Source organism: Nycticebus coucang, chromosome 17 (assembly GCF_027406575.1).
Source record: "Nycticebus coucang isolate mNycCou1 chromosome 17, mNycCou1.pri, whole genome shotgun sequence".
Lineage (NCBI taxonomy): Eukaryota > Metazoa > Chordata > Mammalia > Primates > Lorisidae > Nycticebus > Nycticebus coucang.
The window spans coordinates 88303168-88319212 of NC_069796.1; the positions used below are offsets into that span (position 1 = coordinate 88303168).

Sequence of the window (16045 nt, forward strand, 5' to 3'; positions counted from 1 at the left end):
CACTTGTTAACAAACAGCCATGAGATGCTGTTTTCTACCTGTGCCAGCCCTGAGCTCCAGCAGTAGAATATAAATTTGCTGTACGTGGATCTTGTTTAACATTTGCTGTTGGACTATGGAGGGGGGGTAAGCCCCCCCCGCCCTCGCCCTCATGCTTGGGATTGAAACAAACTAGTGTTGCTTTATTGGAAAGCAAATTTGTAAAAACTGAGAATCCATATACTCTTTGGTCCCAAACGCTTCATCTGTAAACGTGTTCCTCTGTGCAAATTATAGGTGCAAATTGTATTTCCACATTATTTTTAGTAAAAGCACGAAACAGCCTGATTGTTCATCTTTGTGTGTAAATAAATGACAGTACTTTCTCGTCTTGGAGACAAGGTAGCAGTTTAACCACGTCGTGTGCTAGTATGGAACCATCTGTGAGGCAAAGAGAAGAATTAAAGTGAAAACCAGGGGCGGATGTAGTGACTCATGCCTGTAATCCTCGCACCTTGGGAGGCTGTAGTGGGTTGGATCCCTTGAGCTCATGAGTTCAGAACCAGCCTGAGCAAAAGCGAGACCCGTGTCTTTACTAAACATAGAAAAACTGAGGCAAGAGGGCCGCTTGAGCCCGAGTTGGAGGCTGCTGTGAGCTATGACGCTATGGCACTCTACACAGGGGGACAAAGTGAAACTCTGTCTCAAGGGCAGCGCTGTAGCTCAGTGGGTAGGGCACTGGCCACAGATACTGAGGTGGGCAGGTTCGAACCCGACCTGAACCAGCTAAACAACAATGACAACTACAACAAAAAAATAGCCACCTGTTGTGGCAGGCACCTGTAGTCCCAGCTACTAGGAAGGCTGAGGCAAGAGAATCGCTTAAGCCCAAGAGTTGGAGGTTGCTGCGAGCTGTGACGCCCTAGCACTCTACTGAGGGCGACGTGCTGAGACTCTGTCTCAGAAAAAAAAAAATAAATAAATAAATGTGAAAACCATCTGAATAGTTAGACACGTGTGAGACAATTATTCATGCACAGAAAATATCTAGAGATACAGAGGAAACTCCTTAAGGCATTTGCCTCAGACTGAGATGCCAGAGATAACTTACCTTTTAATCAAACATCGTTTATACCATTTTGTTTCTGTCAATTGGGTACACGACCCACTTTTAAAATAATCAATAAAAAACAATGGGCTAGTGGTAGTTAAAAACAGGTTCAGGTAGTCACTTGAGTGCAATGAAAAGAATGTGTGTTTTAAAAGAAATGTACTTTATCTTTCAAATTAAAAAAGAAAGAAAGAGAGAAATGACATTATCCAACTGAGCAATACGCAACAAGTGCTGTAGGAAAGCTCATATCCACAATGGGCTAGTGGTAGTTAAAAACAGGTTCAGGTAGTCACTTGAGTGCAATGAAAAGAATGTGTGTTTTAAAAGAAATGTACTTTATCTTTCAAATTAAAAAAGAAAGAAAGAGAGAAATGACATTATCCAACTGAGCAATACGCAACAAGTGCTGTAGGAAAGCTCATATCCTTTGAGCCAGTAATTTGATTTTAGCAAACTATCTTAAAGAAGGAATATTTGTTAAAAAAGCTACAGAAAAGCCCAGTATAGTTGGAGCAGCCACACTGCGTCACCCCAGGGCACCCTTTCTCATTCCTTTTGGCCCAGAACAATCTCCATTGGATTGTATAAAGCCGCCAGCTGCCTCCGTGCACAGCAGATGCTGAGCCGGAGCACGCAGTGGTGTGTCACACACTCCTAAAAAGGCACTTTCTAAAAATGCTAATAATGCGACATTAGGCAAGATCACTGTTGTGAATGGCCTGGGGACGCCATGAAAGTGACCCTGGGTGTTCTGGCTGTGCAGGCAGTTGAGTACAACATCTTCGAGGGCATGGAGTGCCACGGCTCCCCGCTGGTGGTCATCAGCCAGGGCAAAGTCGTCTTTGAAGATGGAAACTTGAATGTCAACAAGGGCATGGGCCGCTTCATCCCCCGGAAGCCTTTCCCTGAACACCTGTACCAGCGCGTCAAAATCAGGAATAAGGTGAGAAGGCCTGCAGGGTGAAGACCCAGCACCCTGCGTCGGACCATGGTTGACAGCCTGTCTTGGGGAGCCAGGCCCTGACGTGTACAGAGTTAGCAAATGTCATATCCTGTGAGCCTCCCTTCCCTCACCTTCTTAATGGGCTGTGGCACCGTACTGCACCCCTGTTCTAGGATGGCAGAGAGCATCAAAGCAGGCCAGGCAGGTTCTAAAACTTTGCAAACTATTAAGGGTTGTGCACCCGAGGGGATGGGAGGGCCATCCTGCATCGCCTTGGGGAGTCCCCACCCCCATCAGAGGACTCAAGACCCTTATTTTGCAGGTCAGAATCCTCATGTTCGGGGCCCCCAGGGGCTTAACCAGAGTCACAGAGCTTGACATCCCCAGGCCTGGCCCTTTGATGGGAGTCCATAACCCCTGACACCCTCGAGGGACGGCTTCCTTCACATCTGCCCTTTCCTCCTCTTCTCCGTCCCCTGCCATTTCCACATCCATCTTTCCCTTCTTTTCTCAGCACTGACCCTAGGGGATCCATCTGGCATGAGGCAGCCTCTGTTCCATCTCTAGGGTTTCTCAGAGGTGAGAACTTTCTCACAGCTGAGATAAACACCCTCCTGTGGCCGACGTCTTTTCTAGCCATGGCCCTCCCATTATACCGCAGCCTGCTTCCCACATGGGACAGCCAATGCTGGCCAGAAAGGCCAGCTTTGTGTTTGTGTGTGTACATGTCTGTGTGTGCATATGTCTATGTTGCAGTGTGTGCACACAAGTGTGTGTGTGTACACATCTGTGTGTGCATGTGTCTCAGTGTGTGTTCACATGTGTGTACACGTCTGTGTGTGCATGTGTCTCAGTGTGTGTGCATGTGTGTACACGTCTGTGTGTGCATGTGTCTCAGTGTGTGTGCATGTGTGTACACGTCTGTGCATGTGTCTGTGTGTGCGCGTGTGTGTACACATCTGTGTGTGCATGTGTCTCAGTGTGTGTGCATGTGTGTACACATCTGTCTGTGCATGTGTCTCAGTGTGTGTGCGTGTGTGTACACGTCTGTGCATGTGTCTCAGTGTGTGTGCGTGTGTGTACACATCTGTGTGTGCATGTATCTCAGTATGTGCACATGTGTGTACACCTCTGTCTGTGCATGTGTCTCAGTGTGTGTGCACGTGTGTGTGTACACATCTGTGCATGTGTCTCAGTGTGTGTGCACATGTGCATGCATGCATGTGTTTGTGGGTGCACGTGTCCACATGAACATGTACTCTGTGTGTGTGTGTATGTGTGCAGCGTGTGTGTGTGTGTGGGGTCCTGCTCTTGTGTTTCTTCAGTGGCACCACCACCAATTTAGGCAGCAAGTCCAGAGACCTCCTGGCGTTCCCAAACTCCCTGTGCCCCCCGGGATGCCCCAAGTTCGTGTGAGGTTTCTCCCCACCTCCTAGAAGGTGTGGCACCCAAGTCAGAGACACCAGAGCACACAGGGCCGTGTGTCACATGTAGTGGACGTGGAGCAGAAGCAAATCAGGTCTGACAGGTGGCCAGGTATGACCAGGGGGGCTCGTGAACATCCTGGGGCTCACCCGCTCACCAGGGAGAAACACTCCTTGGTTGGTTTCATTCCCTCTGACTTGGTCTGAACCTGAGGCCTGTAGTTAAAAGCTTCCATGAGAGCCTGGGCTTGCCCTCTAATGTCATTTCATCAGTTTGCAGAAGCCAGAGCCCCAGGGGCTCCATGGCCTAGGACTCTTTCCTCTTGCCTATGGGCAGAGGCCAGGCCCCAGGCCAGGTGAGGGAGGGACCTGCCCCAGAGCCTCCCTGTGGCTGCTCCTTCTTGTGTGTGTGTGGGGAGGTGTTGTCAATGCCCAGAAAGCAGAGGAAGAGGTGGAGAGAGGTGTGGCCCAGGGTGCAGCAAAGGCCCAGGAGGTCAGGAAGCAGGGCTTCAGGGCTGGAGGGAGGGCTGTTTACATCAGGTGCAAGTGCTGGGTCTTTGAACTTGGTGCAAAAATGGGGCTACCTGCTATAGAGAGGGAGGAGCCTAGGGCGAGTTCAGAGCATTGTCACCTGCTGGAGAGGAGGGGGGAACCTAGGGTGGGTGTGGTCAGGGTGCTGTCACCTGCTGGAGAGGAGGGGAAAACCCAGAGGTCAGGGCATTGTCACCTGCTGGACAAGAGGGGAGAGTCCAGAGCAAGGTCAGGACATTGTCATGTGCTGAACAGGAGGGGATAGTCCAGAGCAAGGTCAGGGCATTGTCATGTGCTAGACAGGAGGGGAGAGTCCAGAGCAAGGTCAGGGCATTGTCACGTGCTGGAGAGGCGAGGGGAGCATATGTCACTGTTCCACAGTGGGCTCCTGTACAGAGTGGGACTCAGGCTATTCTCCAAGCCTGGAGCAGATGCCTACCTGCCTTTGGACATCCTGGGGTCACCTGGGATGCTGTTAGCAGTGTCCAGCAGGCTGACAGTCCCCCACTTAGAACCTCTGCCTCCTGATTTCTCTTTCCCTTCAGCCCTCATGGGGCTGAGCCCATGGATCTGAGCCCTTCCTTCCCACGCCCCCATGGGTCATTGAAGATGTGGTCCCTCACTGTCACTGAGCTCTGTTGCCCACCGATCTGACTCACTAGTCTCCCCTGTCTGTACTGGGTTTTCTCCCTCCCTGTGTCACCTGCCCAGTATTCCTCCTTTCTGGAATGATTTCCCAAACAAGCTTCCTGCTCCCAAATCCATGTCTCACTGTCGGCTTCTGTGAGAACACAGGTGAAGACAGGCTGCCAAGTCTGTCTTCTTGGGAATAAGGACGCTGTGTGTGTGCACATGCGTGTTAGAGTCTATACATGAGTGTCTGTACGTGGTGGGGGTGTATATGTGTGCACACCCACTTAGGTGTGTATGTCTTCATGTATGCATGTGTATGTATATTTGGGTGCTTATCTGTGTGTGTACCTGTGTATGCCTCTTAGTATGGATGTCCATGTGAATGTGCATGCGTAAGTATGTGTATGCTGTTTTGTACCTGTTTTGTGAGTGCACATGTGTTTGTGTTAATGTGTGTGCATGCATGCTTGTGTGGCCCTTGAATGTGTTGTGGATGCATGTGTGTGGGGTGCGTGTCTGAATGTGCATGCATGTGTGTATGGGGGTGTGCCCGTGTGTACGTGCACATCCGGGGTGACCTCCGGCTTCTCTCTCACTGTCAGTGCTGTGCCCTGCCTGAGTGGACAGGCACACATGCACACAGTGTCCATCAAGCACCCTTTCCCTCCCTCCTTTTAGGTTTCTGGATTGCACGGGGTTTCCAGGGGCATGTATGACGGTCCTGTGTATGAGGTGCCAGCTACGCCCAAATATGCAACTCCTGCTCCTTCAGCCAAATCGTCGCCTTCCAAACACCAGCCCCCGCCCATCCGGAACCTCCACCAGTCCAACTTCAGCTTATCAGGTAGGCACTGCAGTGGCCCCTATGGGAGTGGACACGTGGAAGGGGGTATGGGCTGTCCCTCCTGTCCTCCTGGTGGGCAGAATGGGCTGACGCTATCACAAAGTGGCCCTAGGGTCCATGTTGGGGCAACAGTTGACGCTGATTTTGGATTACAAAGAGCTGGCCCCACGCTGGCCCTGTGCTCATCGTTTGCGCCCTGGAGTTTCACACTCACACCTTTGACCATAGACATGGGGTAATGGAGAAGACTCCAAGGTGGCCGTAGTGGCCACTTGCTGGCATGTGCTCTGAGCTGCCTCCAGCCTGTTCAGTCCACTGCACTACACCACTTACTTTCATAGCCCATGATTTTAGTTTATCCTCACAACTTTGTGTGTAGAGTGATATCCCTATTTTTTACAAGAGGAAACCAAAGCCTCCAGAAACTCAGTGTCAGAATACCAGGGCTTGGTGAGCCACAAATATGTGTGAACAAAATCACTTGCCGACCTGACCCCTCAAACTCACCCGAGGCCCCAGAGACCTGTGATTTCATCAGATGGCCCTGTGAGGGCAGGAACTCACACATTGAGAATATTGAATGGTAATTCGTCCTGCAGACCATTTGGGATGTTTGCAGAGGCTGCCCTGGGCTAGGTACTAGGAATACAAGGAGGACTAAAACAGAGGGTCAACAAGAAAAGAGCAAACAACCCCTTTTCTTTGTGGGCAAGAGACTTGAACAGAAACTTCTCTGAAGATGACAGGCTAACAGCCAAAAAACATATGAAAAAATGCTCATCATCTTTAACATCAAAGAAATGCAGATCAAAACCAGTTTGAGATATCACCTAACTTTCGTAAGATTAGCCCACGTCACCAAATCCACAAACTGCAGATGCTGGCGTGTATGTGGAGAGAAGGGAACACTTCTACACTGCTGGTGGGATTGCAAACTAATACAGCCTTTTTGGAAAGAAGTATGGAGAATTCTCAAAAAACTAAAAGTTGATCTACTGTTTGATCCTGCAATTCCATTACTAGATATCCACCCAGATGAACAAAAATCATTTTACAACAAAGACATTTGCACCAGAATGTTTAATGTAGCCCAATTTATAATTACCAATTATAAATTGGAAGCAGACTTTACATGTTTTATGTTTGCGTGAATGGAGTTGGAACATATTCTTCTTAGTAAAATATCTCAAGAATGCGGAAAAAGTATCCAATGTACTCAATCCTGCTAGGAAACCAATATATAATCGCTCATACATTCATATGAGTGATAAAACACAAATACAGTCCAGAAAGAAGGAAGGGAGAGGACGGAGTCGGCAGGGGAGGGGGAGGGATAGTAAAGGGAGGAGGCGGGGCATTTGGTGGGATCTCGCTACAGCACACAGTGCAAGGGTACATTTTAAAACAACCGAGAGTGTATTATAGGCTCGGCACCTATAGCTCAGCGGCTAGAGCGCCAGCCACATACATGGGAACTGGCAGATTCGAATCCAGCCTGGGTCTGCCAAATAACAATGACAACTACAACAACAACAACAAAAATAGCCGGCCAATACTTGGAAGCACACCAACTTCCTAGACTTAATCAGAAAGAATTGGAAATGTTGAACAGACCTATATCAAGTACTGAAATAGAATCAATTATACAAAATCTCCCAGAAAAGAAGAGTCTGGGACCAGATGGCTTCACATCATTCTACCAAATCTTTAAAGAGGAACTAGTACCTATATTACTTAACCTTTTCCAAAACATCAAAAAAGAAGGAATATTTCCCAACACATTCTATGAAGCAGATATCACCCTAATCCACAAACCAGGAAAAGACCCAACAAGAAAAGAAAACTATCGACCAATATCTTTAATGAACATAGATGCAAAAATATTCAATAAGATCCTAGCAAAGAATCTAGCAACACATCAAAAAAATTATACACCATGACAAAGTGGGTTTTATCCCAGGGTCTCAAGGTTGGTTCAATATACATAAATCTATAAATATAATTCATCACATAAACACAATAAAAAACAAAGACCATATGATTCTCTCAATAGATGTAGAAAAAGCTTTTGACAATATCCAGCATCCTTTCATGATCAGAACACTTAAGAAAAATAGGTATAGAAGGGACTTGTCTTAAACTGATAGAGGCCATCTACAGCAAACCCACAGCCAATATCATATTGAATGCAGTAAAATTGAAAACATTTCCACTTAGATCAGGAACCAGGCAAGGTTGCCCATTGTCTCTACTGCTTTTTAATGTTGTAATGGAAGTCTTAGCCATTGCAATCAGGCAAGAGAAGGTGATCAAGGGTATACTAATAGGGTCAGAGGAGATCAAACTTTCACTCTTTGCAGATGATATGATTTTATACCTGGAAAACCCCAGGGGCTCAGCCACAAAACTCTTTGACGTGATCAAGGACTACGGTAGCGTCTCAGGATACAAGATCAATACTCACAAATCAGTAGCTTTTATATACACCAGTAATAGTCAAGCCAAAAAAACAGTCAGGGACTCTATTCCTTTTACAGTTGTGCCAAAGAAGATGAAATATTTGGGAATTTACCTAACAAAGGATGTAAAAGATCTCTGTAAAAAGAATTACGAAACTCTGAGAAAAGAAATAGCTGATGATATTAACAAATGGAAAAACATACCATGCTCATGACGAGGAAGAATCAACATTGTTAAAATGTCCCATGTTACCCAAAGCAATTTACAAATTTAATGCAATCCCTTCAAAGCACCACCGTCATACTTTAAAGATCTAGAAAAAAATAGTACTTTGTTTTATATGGAACCATAAAAAACCTCAAATAGCCAAGACATTAATCAGAAATAAAAACAAATCAGGAGGAATCACACTATCAGACTTCAAACTATACTAGAAATCTACAGTGATCAAAACAGCATGATATTGGCACAAAAATAGAGAGGTAGATGTAGGGAACAGAATAGAAACCAAGAGATGAACCCAGCCACTTATTGTCATTTGATCTTTGATAAGCCTATCAAAAATATAAACTGGGGGAACGATTCCCTATTTAACAAATGGTGCTGGGAGAATTGGCTGATGACTTGTAGAAGACTGAAACTGGACCCACACCTTTCACCATTAACAAAAATTGACTCTCACTGGATAAAAGATTTAAATTTAAGACATGAAACTATAAAGATTCTTGGAGACAGTGCAGGAGGAACACTTGAAAAAATTGGTCTGGGAGAATACTTTATGAGGAGGACCCCCTGGGCTATGGAAGCAACACAAAAAATACATTACTGGGATCTGATCAAACTAAAAAGCTTCTGCACAGCCAAGAACACAGTAAGTAAAGCAAGCAAACAGCCCTCAGAATGGGAAAGGATAAGGATATTTGCTAGTTATGCTTCTGACAAAGGTTTGAAAACCAGAATCCACAGAGAACTCAAATTTATTAATAAGAAAAGAACAAGTAATCCCATTTTATTGTGGGCAAGGGACTTGAACAGATGCTTCTCTGAAGAAGACAGGCACACGGCCCTACAGACACATGAAAAAATGCTCAGCATCTTTAATCATTAGAGAAATGGAAATCAAAACCACTTTGAGATATTATCTAACTCCCGTAAGAGTGGCTCACATAACAAAATCCCAAAACTACAGATGTTGGCGTGGATGTGGAGAAAAGGGAACACTTCTGCACTGCTGGTGGGAGTGCAGGCTAATACGTCCCTTTCAGAAAGAAATATGGAGAATACGCAGGGGTCTAAAAGTAGACCTGCTGTTTGATCCTGCAATTCCTCTACTAGGTATATATCCAAAAGACCAAAAATCACTTTTTAACAAAGATATTTGCACCAGATTGTTCATTGCAGCTCAATTGATAACAGGTAAGTCATGGAAGAAGCCCAAGTGCCCATTGACCCATGAGTGGATTAATAAATTGTGGTATGTGTATATCATGGAATGTTATGCAGCCTTAAAAAAGATGGAGACTTTACCTCTTTTATGTTTACATGGATGGAACTGGAACATATCCTACTTAGTAACGTATCTCAAGAATGTGAGAAAAAATATCCCATGTACTCAGTACTACTATGAAACCAATTTACAATCACTCACACTTTTATAAGAAGACTAGATCACTGTGAAGCTAGTGAATCATGCCCCATGATCATATCAATGTACACAGCTATGATTTAATAAAAAAAAGAAAAAAAAAACCCCAAATCTGAAAAAAAAAAAAGAAGACCTGATCACAACTATGGCCCAAGATGAAGGTGGGAGGAGGGGGGATGACAGGGGAGGGGAGAGGTCAGATTGATGGAGGGGGAATGGTGGGATCACACCTATGGTGCATAATGCAAGGGTGCATGTCTGATCTATTAGTATAGAGTATAAATGTTTAACACAATAACTAAGTAAACAAGATGAGGTATATTAACCAGTGTGATGTAAGCATTCCTAATTCTATATGAAATCAGCACATTGTACCCCATAAATGCATTAATGTATACATGATCTATGTGTTTATGATTTAATAAAAAATAATAATTATAATTAAAGAATTACATACCAGGGGAAAAAAAAATAGCCAGGCATTATGGTGGGCACCTGTAGTCCCAGCTACTTGGGAGGCGGAAGCAAGAGAATTGCTTAAGCCCAAGAGTTTGAGGTTGCTCTGTCTCAAAAAAAAAAAAAAGGAGTGAATTATAAATGTCTTACCACAAAAAATAAGTGAGGTAATACTTACGTTAATCAGTTTGATTAAAGCATTCCACACTGTATATCAAATCATCACATTGTACCCCATAAATGTAGACAGTTATGATTCAATAAAAATGAAAAAAAAAAAGAAAATGAGTAAAAAATAGTACAAATAAATAAAACAGATGGTCAGCTGTCAGTCTAGCCTGAAATTGGCCAACTTTTTAAAAAGACCCAGATAGCAAATACTTTAGGCTTTGTGAACCAGGAGATAAAATCTGGGTGTTCTATGATGTAGCCACTTAGTGTGCAACCATTTAAAAATGTGCAAACCATTTTCAGGTTATGGGCTGATGAAAACAGATGGTGGTCCAAATTTGGTCAAAGCACCGTAGTTTTGTAAATCCTGGTCAGAAAAGGTGGTCTGCTTAGCAAAAAGAGAGAGCGGAAGAGGCAAAGAGAGGCAGGATGGGGTATTGGTTTAAACTGTGGAGTGGGAGCCTATCACCCCCCAGGGAGGTGTCATTTGGGGCGTGTGCAGTAGAGGCATGAACCCATCCATCTTGCTTTCCATGAGCCTCTCTTGGAAGAGCTTCTAGTGTTTAAGGGTAACTAATATGTACCCGTAAGATGGACCCTAACCACAGCTCCAGTGTCTCGCTTGGTGTTCAATCAACAAAGCCGGGATTGGCTTCCATGCTGGGAAGAGTCATCTGGAGCAACACACAGTCTCTCAGGGAGTTTGCAAGCTGGACCTCTGTTCTCAAGCTGTGCCATCGAAATATGGCATAATTGCAATCCAACATCGACAGAAGATCCCCCTCCCTGTTATTCTAGAAGAAGAATAACAAGGAAATGAAAAGCCTACTAGAGGGCCCCTCCATGTTCTCCCTGCTGCCTTCTCAGTCCTCTCGGCAGCCTTGAGACAGTGTGACAGGTGACACTTCCTTGGCTGCCAGCAACACGGGTGCTTTCCAGTGGCAGCAACTTCACAGCTGTCCTTGTAAATACCTGGCTAAGGCTGCAGTATGTAGACGAAGCATGCGTGTGTTCCTTTGTCCAGTGGTTATGTTCAAAGTACAGACGCATAACTGGCAAGGATGGTTATGAGGAGAAGAGTCAGTAAGTGGCGGGGCTGCTTCCTGATTCCTGGGTCCATAAGGAGGTTCCTGAATACTGGGAAGACAGGTTGTTTGAAAGTGGGACACTCGGAGCAGTCAGTGCCCCAGACTCCTAGTGGCCCTCATGGGTCACATAATGTCAGAGTGGAAAGGGGCTCGCCTGGGCGCTCCTCTTATTTTTTGGAAAAGGAAATGAGGCTAAAGGGGTAGGGGTGACTCATCCCAAATTGCCCACATGCAAGGCATGGTTTGTACGAAAACCCGAGTCTCTTTTCCACCTCTCGGTATTATCCATCCCTCACTCTTTACTCATTTAACAAATACTTACTGAGTGCCAGGCCCTGGGCTCACTGCTGAAATTTAGAACCTTTAAAAACTGCAAGGGAATGATCCTCTCAATAGATGCGGAAAAAGCATTTGATAAAATCCAGCATCCTTTTCTAATTAGAACACTGAAGAGTATAGGCATAGGTGGCACATTTCTAAAACTGATTGAAACTATCTATGACAAACCCACAGCTAATATTTTACTGAATGAAGTAAAACTGAAAGCTTTTCCTCTTAGAACTGGAACCAGACAAGGTTGTCCTCTGTCACCTTTACTATTCAACGTAGTGCTGGAAGTTCTAGCCAATACAATTAGCCAAGACAAGGAAATAAAGGGAATCCAAATGGGAGCACAGGAGCTCAAACTCTCCCTGTTTGCTGACGACATGATCTTATACTTAGAAAATCCCAAAGAGTGAACCACAAGACTCCTGGAAGCCATCAAAAAATACAGTGATGTCTCAGGATATAAAATCAGTGTCCACAAGTCAGTAGCCTTTGTATACGCCAATAGCAGTCAAGATGAGAAGCTAATTAAGGACACAACTCCCTTCACCATAGTTTCAAAGAAAATGAAATACCTAGGAATATACCTAACAAAGGAGGTGAAGGACCTCTATAAAGAAAACTATGAAATCCTCAGAAAGGAAATAGCAGAGGATATTAACAAATGGAAGAACATACCATGCTCATTGATGGGAAGAATCAACATTGTTAAAATGTCTATACTTCCCAAAGCAATCTACCTAGTCAATGCCATTCCTATTAAAATACCAACATCGTACCTTCAAGATTTGGAAAAAATGATTCTGCGTTTTGTATGGAACCAGAAAAATCCCAGTTCTTAGTAATAAAAATAAAGCTGGGGGCATCAGCATACCAGATTTTAGTCTGTACTACAAAGCCATAGTGGTCAAGACAGCATGGTACTGGCACAAAAATAGAGACATAGACATTTGGAATCAAATAGAAAACCAGGGAATGAAACTAACATCTTACAACCACCTAATCTTTGATAAACCAAACAAGAACATACCTTGGGGGAAGACTCCCTATTCAATAAATGGTGTTGGGAGAACTGGATATCCACATGTAAAAGACTGAAACTGGACCCACACCTTTCCCCACTCACAAAAATTGATTCAAGATGGATAAAGGACTTAAATTTAAGGCATGAAACAATAAAAATCTTCAAAGAAAGCATAGGAAAAACATGGGAAAGACTTCATGAAGAAGACTTCCATGGCAATTGCAACAACAACAAAAATAAACAAATGGGACTTCATTAAACTGAAAAGCTTCTGTACAGCTAAGGAGACAACAACCAAAGCAAAGAGACAACCTACACAATGGGAAAGGATATTTGCATATTTTGAATCAGACAAAAGCTTGATAACTAGGATCTATAGAGAACTCAAATTAATCCACATGAAAAAAGCCAACAATCCCATATATCAATGGGCCACAGACATGAATAGAACCTTCTCTAAAGAAGACAGATGAATGGCTAACAAACACATGAAAAAATGTTCATCATCCCTATCTATTAGAGAAATGCAAATCAAAATCACGTGCTGAGATACCATCCAACCCCAGCGAGAATGGCCCACATCACAAAATCTCAAAACTGCAGATGCTGGCGTGGATGTGGAGAGAAGGGAACACTTTTACACTGCTGGTGGGACTGCAAACTAGTACAACCTTTCTGGAAGGAAGTATGGAGAAACCTCAAAGCACTCAAGCTAGACCTCCCATTTGATCCTGCAATCCCATTACTGGGCATCTACCCAGAAGGAAAAAAATCCTTTTATCATAAGGACATTTGCACTAGACTATTTATTGCAGCTCAATTTACAATCGCCAAAATGTGGAAACAGCCTAAATGCCCACCAACCCAGGAATGGATTAACAAGCTGTGGTATATGTATACCATGGAATACTATTCAGCCATTAAAAAAATGGAGACTTTACATCCTTCTTATTAACCTGGATGGAACTGGAAGACATTATTCTTAGTAAAGCATCACAACAATGGAGAAGCATGAATCCTATGTACTCAGTTTTGATATGAGGACAATTAAGGACACAGTGGGAGTGGGGGAAGGGGAGAGCAGAGAGAGGGAAGGAGGGAGGGGGTGGAGTCTTGGCGTGTGCCACACCTTTTGGGGGCAAGACACGATTGCAAGAGGGACTTTGCCTAACAAATGCAATCAGTGTAACTTGGTTTATTGTACCCTCAATGAATCCCCAACAGTAAAAAAAAAAAATGCAAAGAAACGCATAAGATTAGAATGGGTGGTTTGGCTTTGAAGATTTAAAACAAAACTGCCTGCACCCTCCCCACTCCCCACACGCTCCTTCCCACTGCCCATGAGGGAGGAGAATCCAGCTCTGTGCCGTTCACAGGCACATGCAAATGCATGCGTGTGGCACGTGAAATACTTTGAAGGTTGGGACACTGTGCATGAGAACATAGGCTTTGGAGACAGACCACTGTGGGCTTGAATCTTGGCTTCCCTACCCCATGGCTATGTCCCTCAGGTCCCATGAGCTGAGCCTCAAATTCCTCATATGTAGATGAGGGATAAACACCCCTTTGTGATTAGTGTTGTGTGTTCTAAATGCAGTAACAGATGTTAAAGCACCAAGTCTGTGTCTGTACACAGTAGACCTTCAGTACATGTTTGCTCACCTGTCTCAGAAGGTCAGTTTCTGCTGGGAAATTTGACAAGGAAGAGAGCACAGGTGGTGAGGGCTGCAGGAGGGTGGCCCCAGGGGCCGAGAGGCACCGAGGAGAGACGTGGACTCTGTGGAGGTCGGGAGGCTCCCCAGAGGTGGTCCCTGGGCTGAGTCCTGAGCGTAGGTGGGTACAGTGGGGAGCATTCAAAGATGGGCACAGCATCTGCAAAGGTAGGGCCTGGGCAGGGCACCACGGCCCTCAGGAGCAGCAGGTGGAACCGACGTTAACAGATCTGATCCAGAAATGATGGGCCCTGTGTCTCTTTCAGGTGCCCAGATAGACGACAACAACCCCCGGCGTACCGGCCACCGAATCGTCGCACCCCCCGGTGGCCGCTCCAACATCACCAGCCTCGGCTGAACCCCAGGCGCGATGGGCTAGGGTGAAGGATTCTGGGAATAATGTCCGTTCCTTTTCCCGTCAGTGTTTTTGAAACCCACAGTTTTAGTTGGTACTGATGGAGGGAGGGGGAAATGGAATGAAGTTCTCCCCCGTTTTTTTTAATTTAGGAAGAAGTGGTACTAGTGTGGTGTGTTGCTTGGAAACTCCTTGCCCACAGTTGTGTGTTCCTGCTGAATTCACCTCGGAGCATGGTGTTCTCACTTCCCCTTCCTCGTGAACCACAGGTTTTAGCATCGTCTTGTCCTGTTCCTTCCACTTCTAACTCCACCGGCTCCATGATTCTCTGCGTGGTGGTTCCTTTGCACCCTTGTAGCTGTTCTAGGATAGTTGATGCATGTTACTAAATTATGTATGCAAGTCTGTGAGTGCGTCTGAGGGGACATCGCCAAGGACTGATGGAGACACGATGCCAAGACCTTAAGCCCTCAGGGGCAATTCCAAAACTCTTAAAGCGAAGATGTTTACTCATTGCTCCTCCTGCCCGAGTCTAGAAAGAAGCCCAGCCCACCCTGCCCCCACCGAGGTCTTCTGCGAGTTCTCAGAATGGCAGGGGGTGCCTTCCTCTTGGTTGCAGAGAAGCATCAGCCACATTCTGTGTCAGAAACCCTGGTCTCTGTGGCACTTGTGACTCGCCATGCTGTCTCTCTGGTCTGTGTATGCTCTTCCGGACAGCTCTGGGCTTCTGGCCGAGCCAGGTTCACGCTAAGAAAGGGGTCTCTCCATCCCCACCCAGGGCTGACCCTGGTGGGGTGACAGCTGCTCCCGGGTTGCCTGAGTCCTGGTCCCTCTGAGGCAGTTGACGGGGCAGTCAGATTTTTAAAGTTTTGTACAAAGTTTTTCCTTTGTAATCACCCCCATTTTTACTTAACAACCAACTTGTTGTGGCTCTTATTTCTGAATTCAAAGCTTGTGAAAAAATAAAGAAAAGAAACTGCCCGCTGACCTGCGTGGGGTGTTTTCATTTCAATGGTGGCATCCAGGTTGGAGGAAGGGGTCTGGCAGTCCCTGTTGAGATAACAAATGGTGGTGGCTGCTCCCTGAGGACTTAGCTGATCTTGGGGGAGGGGGATGGAGAAGGGAGCCCACCCATGACTTCTGCAGGGAGAGGGCTCAGACCCCGGGGCCCACGGAGGGGAGCAGGAAGACGGCCAGCCCAGGGGCAGAAGCTGGTGTCCATTCCCTGTGGCTCAGCCTTCTTTGGCTTTTTCTTCTTGTGTTGTCGAATCTCCCACATGTCACATTTCTTCCCTTCAATCCTGTGAGCCAGATATACATTAAAGGAAGATGGAAACCA

The 16045-nt window shown here is 45.5% G+C and overlaps 1 protein-coding gene across 6 annotated transcripts in view; it reads left to right on the top strand.

Moving 5' to 3' along the window:
- The window catches only part of CRMP1 (collapsin response mediator protein 1), an 88100-nt gene extending 72407 nt beyond the window's left edge, over window positions 1–15693 (top strand). For 5 of the 6 annotated variants that reach the window (XM_053565918.1, XM_053565920.1, XM_053565923.1 and 2 more), the window contains exons 12-14: window positions 1857–2036; window positions 5303–5468; window positions 14618–15693. In XM_053565918.1, the coding sequence (XP_053421893.1) occupies window positions 1857–2036; window positions 5303–5468; window positions 14618–14709 (438 nt within the window). In that variant the 3' untranslated portion in view covers window positions 14710–15693. The remainder of the gene's footprint in view (window positions 1–1856; window positions 2037–5302; window positions 5469–14617) is intronic. The other variant, XM_053565919.1, reaches the window with a different exon arrangement.
- The last annotated feature ends 352 nt before the right edge of the window (window positions 15694–16045 follow it).